This window comes from Saccostrea cucullata, unplaced genomic scaffold (assembly GCF_032062105.1).
Source record: "Saccostrea cucullata isolate Sc308-1 unplaced genomic scaffold, CSIRO_AGI_Scuc_v1 ctg19100, whole genome shotgun sequence".
Taxonomy (NCBI): domain Eukaryota; kingdom Metazoa; phylum Mollusca; class Bivalvia; order Ostreida; family Ostreidae; genus Saccostrea; species Saccostrea cuccullata.
This window is the reverse complement of record NW_026939368.1, coordinates 1-9,164: the sequence shown is the minus strand read 5'-3', so window position 1 is coordinate 9,164 and position 9,164 is coordinate 1. Positions and strand designations below refer to the sequence as shown.

The 9,164-nt window shown below is 35.4% G+C and overlaps 1 protein-coding gene and 1 pseudogene across 1 annotated transcript; one reads left to right on the top strand and one right to left on the bottom strand.

The window, feature by feature from the left end:
• Positions 1-137: 137 nt before the first annotated feature.
• Positions 138-7,410, top strand: LOC134252958 (uncharacterized; annotated as a pseudogene).
• Positions 7,411-7,694: 284 nt separating this feature from the next.
• Positions 7,695-8,869, bottom strand: LOC134252957 (universal stress protein Sll1388-like; the record flags this gene model as incomplete). The annotated part of the gene is made up of 3 exons (XM_062735490.1): positions 7,695-7,924; positions 8,347-8,453; positions 8,789-8,869. Coding segments are annotated over 3 exons (416 nt in total), but the record flags the coding sequence as incomplete, so codon positions are not given.
• Between the last annotated feature and the right edge of the window lie 295 nt (positions 8,870-9,164).

Here is a 9,164-nt window from a genome sequence, read left to right as displayed (position 1 = left end):
AACTTGTGATGATGATGATTTTGCTACGAATTTGGACAATAATCATTGTCATCAACGTTATCATCTTCAACTTTCTGTATTTTTCAATCTGATTACAGACTGAGTATTTTTTCTACCGATGATTACGATTTTTGTCAATGACAGATACCAGGGTATTGTCGGGCGATGTTGAGGAAACAACGCCACCTGTCGAGATTTGGGAGTGGTCGGGAAGGAGGGTAATCATTTTTTTAGTGTCAAAAGGAAGCAATGATATCCCATAAATAATTCTATCTCTAAATTTTTTTTGAATGAAATAGGATCTTAACGAATAGTTATGAAGCTTAAAAGTCCATCAGAACAATACACATTGGGAGAGATAAAGCACCTTAAATTACAATCGATAGCCTTGTACCCTCAAATGTATTCGTGCTCAGCTTTCCTCGTTTACGTTGTGTACTGTTGATTGTCGTAATCAGGTATGGTCTTGTAGATAACATTTCTTTACTCATAGTTTTTGATACTCCTCCTTGATTTTCTCAAAGTAAGTTTGACATTCTTCGAATTTTTGCGGAATTCAAAGTTTCTTTTTCACCAGAAGTTCCCTATTTCTTCTGCATCCCACCGCGAGAATCTGATTCAGAGGCAGCAGACGACTTTATACAAACATGGCTGGACATTCATTCCAAGGCAAGTCTGGTAATTAAGGGAACAGGCATTATAATCAAAACTTTGTTCTGGGCTGTCCTTTTAATATTATTTCTTCAATTTTTAGCTATATGTCGAGGCAAGTCTTACAGAATATCTTATTTCCCTCCGTTTTCAGGTATCAAACCCGAACATCATTGTCGTCTGCTACACAAGGAGGACCCAAACCTCCCGGACTCATGTATAAACAACACAAAGTCACAACTAAAGAGGCGCATCACGGAGATCAAAGAAAAACACTCAATATCAAACACAGATAGGTGATTTTAACATCCCCCACCCTGGAAAAAAATGAATGGTTGACATCTTTCATACATTTGTTGAGATTTCATATCATGTATTTTTCCTTACCTATCTACTAGTACTTGTTGTGTAAGATGTTTAATCTTGATGTGTCTTTTTTCGTCCATACCTTAGAGTTTCCGTTCTGTACGCTTGCCTCACCAAACTGGAGACCTCGTTACTGACGTTAGAGCCAGCCACCCCATCAAACGTCACATTACATGTGGTGGACCTAATGATGAAAAGGGTTGTGTATTTAAAACTAAATTAATGAAAAACTTTAATTAGAAAATCACTTCTGCACGGATTAATTGCTTTAATAAGTACATGTACATGTACTGATAAGACTTGCGATGTTTCGTGAACACATCGTGAACTTTTTCCGTATTTTTTTAATTATTTTATTTTTTAGGAAATCAGCAAGTTAAAAATGGAAATCTTCAAAAGAGTTGAATTTCAGTTACACAAGGATTCATTTTATTAAAACAGTATAATGGTTCCGTAATCAAAAATATAAAAGAGATGAAATCATCGAGGAAAATTTTGATGAAAGAGGACGATTTTAGAGAAAATATTGGAATTTCCCTGGAAAACGAGGATTTCTTTGACGCTCTGGAATCGAAGGTAATAATGGCAGACTTAAGGTGAATTTTTACCTCAAAATCTGGAGAATTATGTCATTGATCTTAACTTGTGTAAACTTATACTCACAGAACATACTGCGAGTGTTTACCATAAAACAAGGAGCCCGTTATCTGCTGTGACCCCCGGGCTTTAGCCCAGATACTGGTATTCACGCACGTGCTGGACCAGACTAAGCTCTATCAGATTGACCCCCGCAAGTTCTGGGAGAACAGATGTTACCTGACCGCCCAGACCCCGGGCTTCTGGTGAGGGCTTTAGAAGACGTAGCCAAGCAGGGCATTCTACGAGAGAACCTTTTCCCTGTACTCTGGCAAGTACGTTTAAAAAAGGTTTGATCATTTTTTTTTTCAAATTAAAGTTAAACTGATGTAAACAATCGTATATGTATCCAGATGATGCACTTAACTGTACTGAGACAGCACGGGTAGCTGTACAGAGATAGTGCACAATTATATAGCAATACCGAAATGGTACATGTAGATGTACCGAGATGATGTACATTGTACATGTACATAGCTTACCGAGATGGTACAGGTTTCCATGCTGAAGTGATTTTCGTAAGCCGTACTGAGAAGTTGTAGCTAGGGCCTATACCCATCAGTACATATAGCCATACCGAGAAGTTAATGTAGCTTTACAGAGATTGTACATTTAGCCATGCTGAAATGGTATACGTAGCCAAGATTTTATAATGTGAAGTTTGTTTTTTGTTCAGAATATAACTGACAATGAAGACGAGATCAGACGCTGGATAGAGCTCCTGGGACAAATCGGAGTCATCTCTCGATGCAACGCTCTCAGGACAAAAGATTCCAAACTAGTCCTTAACACCTTCCCCAAGCTACAAAGCGACAGGGCGTACTATGTCATGCAGGCGGATCTTATCCCGAACAAAAGTCCGGTAGGTATACATATACCACACCACACTGGAATACACATCTTACTTCAATAGATTTAATATCTATAGGATTTCTAGATTACGAGTAAAGTCAGACGAACACTTCCATCACAGATCTATAAATATTTTATCTGCAGACGATAAGCTGGACGCCATCACCTGTTACAGACGACATAGAAGTCAGTGTCCTGCTGACCTCTACCTGTGACTTTCCCTCGGGGTTTAAACATTTACTGATTGGCGGTTGTAGAAATATTGACGAGGACGAGGCTCTGTACTCATGGATTTGGAGTGATGGGGTCTTGATGCAGTTTCCCAAGGTTAGCATTCATTTCAAAACAGAAATTATTACTAAGTTTTCATGATTTTGGAACGGAATGTTTGCGAAAGAAACCAATCAAATAAAATGTTTTTACTGAAAATTGATTAATGGTTGCTAATAAATCACTTTACTTAATTGGAACCGGAAATCTAGTGTCAAGATCCAGCTGTACCTAAATAGAAATTTAATTAATTTATTCTATATATAAAAATATATGTACATATACGACTTCAATTTTATTTTATTATTAAATTATATTTCGTAGAATTACATCTTCACGTGTTAATAATTTATACCAGCAGGTCACGACCTGTCTCCGCTTCACGGAAAACAAATTGTACGTCAGCGGAAGAACAAACGTACTGGAGCACCAGTCCAGACCTGAAGCTCTCAGCGCCATCTGGTGCGTGTTATCCTATCCACTAACGGCGGTAAAATATAAGACGCAACTGGGGGAATCTAGGAATTGGACGTATGAAAAAATGTCTATTTTTTTCTCTCCAAATTAATAGACTATTTGTTATATGAAAAAATTTAATTATAATTTTAAGGACACAAATCAAAATCAATCAAATTTATAATTATAACAAAAAATCAACCTTAAAATAATTTCAGAGGTTTTTTTAAACTACACGTATGTACATTATTTAATTTTAAATCGGAAATCAGTAAGCAAAATTCAGCATACTCGTAAATTGGACTAAATCAACTAAATCAACATTTTGGCCTTCGGCAAACACACATGTATTCAATTTGAAAATATCGATATCACCCTTCAAATGCCTGAGAACTGATAAAGTGCAACATTTTGAAATTAAAACACGCGATACAATTGTTTCAGAGAAGTATCAGAGTGACAAGATAGCTCCAGTACCAGCCCGCCCCCCGGGACCGAACCACGGGGTCAGGGTGTGTATCTACAAATCCATGACGTCTTCATTAGCCCTTCTGAAAACAGACAGCTGTATTTTCCTGTGAAAGGTAGGTTACATGTTATATAAAACCCGTGAAATAAGTTGAATTAATTTAAAATTGTGAGCTAGGAAACTTAATTTCCTTCTGCATGCTGCAAGAATAATTTCGTAACGTTTTATATGTATTAGTATGTATATATTTACATGTTTCTGCTTTTGTCTTAAGGCCTGTTTGATTTTCATTTGTCATATAGTACATTTCAATTTAAGTTTTTCATGAACATGCTATTTTAGTTAGGCTTTGTTAATCAAATTACCCATTCCTGTGAATTACATTCAGCTAACAGGCACGTAGCATCGTTTTTGAAAGTGGGGGGGCCAACCTGAGAAATTTTTTTTTACTTTACTTAAAAAAAAGTTGACAAGCAAAAAAAAAAAAGTAAATTAAAAATTGCCCAAACTCCAAAATCCTATTTCGTGGAGGGGGTGGGGGGGGGAAGTGGCCAACTTTTTTCAGGGCCAACTTCCTTTAACTTCCAATTTTTTCCTATATTTCCTTGCTATGAATATAATGTGGTAAAAAGTGGGGGGACAACCATCTTTTCAATGGACGTTTTCTATAGTAAAGGTAATGTTGGCGAAAAAAGTGGGGAGGCCAGGCCCCCGGCCCCTCCTCCCCCTGACTAATGCATAAAAAACACCCCCCCCCCCCCATTAAATTCGATCCATCCAGTTAGCTCGGTTTTTAGAACAAAATGATATTCTTTTTTATTTACAATCTACATGATCTAAGTAATATTAGGCGTCATATTGTTCAATGTTGATTACATAAGGACTCTGTAAACAAGTAATATAATATAAAGAACGCCATTAAATATGTATAATGCTGAAAGTGATCTATACAATGTCTGTTTATAACGATGACAGACTGCGTAAGCAACACGCCAGCGGCAGGAGCAGAGTTAGGACCGTATTTGACCCTCACACTTTGTGGTCCAATGGAAGCCGAGATCATTGCGCCGCGTATTGATTTCTAAATCTGAAACAGAAACAATCCATTGTCCATCTCATGCTGAGTTTCTATATACACTGTACACACTTTCTGGGAAATTCTCTGATATCTAATTTCTGAGTTAAGTAAGACCAATATTTTTATTTTATGTAATTAAATATCAGATATATACCGGTAAATATATCTAGATACATGTATATGTATTACAAACTCATTTAATTGTTTTATGCTGAATGAATTATTATTTTGTTGAGATCCTGAATTTTTGTTTGAATTTTTCTTTAGACCTTCCCTCCAACTGCGATTATTTGGGATTTCTACAACATCTGACCACTCGGTACAAAGAGTTCAAATCTAGAACTGTCCTAGAATCCAGTAAAATTCAAAACGGGAAAACTGTGTATATTTATTTGTATACTGTATATTGTAAAATATGTACATGATGTAAGCTTGGATGTTTCCCACAACAATAGACTTATAATTTTAGTTCATTTTAACAAGTTAGGCTACATTTTAACCATGTTTTGATTTGTTTTTTAAATGCTTTATCTAGTTTGTTTTTCTCTTACTATTTAGTATTTTTACTTTGTTCTTGTTGTTATTCTTGTATTAATCTTATAGAATTTCTTTTTTATACTACCACTCTGAAGAAGAGGTGGGCTGTATAAGGTACTTTTACCTTTGTGTGTTAGTTTTTTATTTCTTACTAAATTCCCATCGCATTTTTCGCAAATTTTATTGGGCTACCGCAGAGGGAAGTCATTTCCACCAACCTTTTACAATTGACATTCTTATGCGTTTGATTTTGTTTTTTTACAAGTTAGGATTGTTTGGTACTTATTTATCCATTGTTTGAATCTGAGGTTCTTTTCAATGATTATGGTCTGTCCAACAAAACCAAATATGGCAATAGATACCTTGGGATATTCAGGCTATCTAATAAATTTCACAATCTTATACCATTTTAAATTCTATGCGGAAAATAAAATCATACTTTAAATGATTACATGTACATGTATATCCTAAATGTTACAGTTGGGGGCGAAACGTTTGTTTTGTGGAATACCACATTTTTCACACTGACCATTATTTTTAATTAAACTAACAAATGGCAGATGATGTACAGGGAAATAGGTCTACACATCAAAGTAAAGCTTCATTAGACAAATAATTATATAGAGACAGACCCAGACTCTAAAAACGATCCTTTTACTGGAGAACAGGAGAGCAGAATAGTGAATAACAACATCCAACACCCGATATATACAGTCTCAAAATAATGGCTGCTAGGAATTAATGAAATCATAAGAACTTCGATATGTTTAGGTATGTATAAAGGAAACAGAATACCCTCTGACTTCCCTAAAATGTGAGTAATATAAAAGGGTAGTTCTTTAATTTCAGGGGAGGCGAATTACGTGGATTTTGAGGGCACCAGCACAGAGTAAGAAAATGTCGTCTGCGGAGAATATTTCGGGGATGAGAAAGAATCCCAACAACCAGCGGCGGACATCACAGGTTACATTTAAGGAGCAGAATGATACGTCGGCGTTTATGGAACTCGTGAACGGATTTGTGGAGGAGATTCTGAGGAAAGGGATGGCTAAATACAGGGAAGACATGTCAACTCAAAACGAGGCCAGAGGAAAGGAGGTCAAGGTCAGGATATTTTCTGTTTTAATCAGAACAAAACGAGAGAATGTATATTAAAAATACTGTTATTAAATTTTAGAATTTCATATAACTTTCAACTCAAATAAAGGGTTTTAGAGATGGAGGAATGGGGTGGAGGTTTGAGTTTAATTTTTAGTCACGATGACAACATTCGTCCTTCTAGTACCACTGTACACCGAATTCATAAACTGTTAAATAGACAACTTTTGTGAAGATGAAGGTCTTTAGTTGAAGTTAGGTTAAGGTGAAATATCTCTAAGAGATTTCCATTTCATGGGGTTCAGACTAAATTTTCACTTGGTAAGTACTATACATTATAAGAATGTCTTACAGAGGTATTTTTTCATCTGGACGATAATAGTCTACAGGTGTACATGGGAGGAATGATCCTGTCAATAGGTACCGGAATAAAAAATAATTATCATGTATAATCACTATGTCAACCATATGTACCAAAAGATTGTATGTACTAGTAAATAATTGGTGCACTGACAAAAACTGATATTGGTTTCCCAAAGAATGTTGAACAACAAACAATCAACCGGAAAATACTATAAGAAAATCCATTTAAGCATTATATTTACTATTTTGTGGTTGAGAATTTATTTAAGATTCGATGCTTGAAATTTATTTTTTAGTGGTCGATTACAGCAGTGACGTCAATCCACGCCACGAACATGGAGACTTCCGGTGTAAATAGTCACGTGGGAAAGAAGAGAAATTCCTCCGCCGACAAGAGTTGTGTGCCTTCAAGTAAATTCTGTGGAATTTTATAAATAACACAATGTGTGTTTATTCATTCAGTGCCTATACCTGACAAAAGTATCAAAATATGCTAAAAACTAGGAAATATTTACATCTTCCTTTCGCGATCAAGAACTTTCGCCATGGATTTGTTTATCTTCTTAAAGGTTTTGGCAATGAAAAGGATAAGTTAATAGTTGGATATTGTTTATGACTGTTGAAAGCTTTTTTGGAAAACTTGTATAAATTTTCTTGGTTCTAAATCTACTTTTTAGAATAGATAATTTCTTGTAGAATGTGGTAATGTGGTCCTAAAATGAATGTATTCATCCGCTGTCTGCAGACAGAGAGATGATTTAATCAAATATTAAAATATGATTAAAACATGCAGAAATTCATTGTTAAGAGGCTATAGATAAGAAATTAAACCAAAATAAATTTAATATTAAAGTATAGAAGTAGAAAAGATTATACATTGCAGAATGATGGAGTACGTCTATTCTAGTTCAATCGTTAAACTAATGTGCGCGGTCCGTGACATGCGCAGTGTGATGTTTGTGACGACACACAGTGACGGGTACTTCAGAATGGTGTACTACGTAATCACTAACGCTGCCCAGAAGAGTTCTACGCACTGTTCCCAGACCTCGGCTACCGATGATTATATTGTTGGCCTGTGCTTCATTAGCGAGACGTATAATGACTTCGCCAGGTTTTCCAAATGATGTTTTCACACATCCTTGTATCTAAATATTAAATAAATAGAGACAGAAAATGACAGAGAAAAATCCATAATACTTAAATAGAAAAAAAACCTGGCTATTCAGAAAAGTGCGTCCTCTATTTTGTCTTCCTTTTTAAATTAACGATGAGAATTAAATATTCAATAATTCCTTATAATTTGATTTTGCTATTAATACCAATTCATATTATTTAATCATTGAATCATACATCATGTTTATGAAGAAACAATCATCTGTTTTGACAATATGATGATAAAGTACCCCCAGAGTATAATATATTCACCGAGTCTGAAGGGCGAGTCAAATATTGTGCATTTAACGCATCTCGACTAAAACCAGCTCCTTAACTCTTTAATGATATTTTACGTATTATACATTCTATATACAAGATTAGTACATTATATTTGATACGTGTATATACCTACCCCGTTTGACTTTAATTTCTTTTCCAATTCTATCCGTAACTTCTTCTGTGATTCTTCCTCCTGTGACATGATGTTACAGACCGACTCTATGTCTGCTGTGCCCATCGCTGTAGAAAAAATATATATTAATAACTCGGTTATAACGAAGTCACTGGGACCTATGAAATTACTTCTCTATATCCGTAATTGGCTATATCCGTATAAGGAATTCATTAAATTTATAAAGATGGGGATCCAAGATAACTTGGCTATATCCATGAATTCGCAATATCCTTGTTCGTACTAAACGAGTATTCTGTAGAATCTCTTTAAGCAGTGAACCAAAGGTCCTAGAGTGCTAGTTGTTAATACATGTCCCCGTGGAAAGCATGATTCCTCCTTTAAGCAGTGAAGGAAAAGGGCCTAGAGATTTTTATTTATTAAAACATGTATACATGATTACCCCCGTGGAAAGCCTGGTGCCTCTCTAAGCAGTGAACCAGTACGACATTATCACTAGTCCGTCTGAACTGCTCCAGGTACCCTGTAAGTATGAATGAAATAAAAATGTAATGGTCGCCAGACAAAATTCTTTTTTGTTTGAAGCTTGAATTATAATTATGGAAAGTGCATTCCCAAGCATTTGAATTTCAAAGTGACAAAGTTTAGGGTTTTTTAGCTCTACTGGTCAGAGACCAGAAGAGCTTATGCGATTGTAATATGTCCATCCGTCTGTCTTTGCTGTAGACTAGACTAAGATACATAATTCTTTGTATAGGTTTTTAATTTCAATGAACAGTGTTGCCAGGTTACTAAAAATAAAATTTCTGTGAAAAATT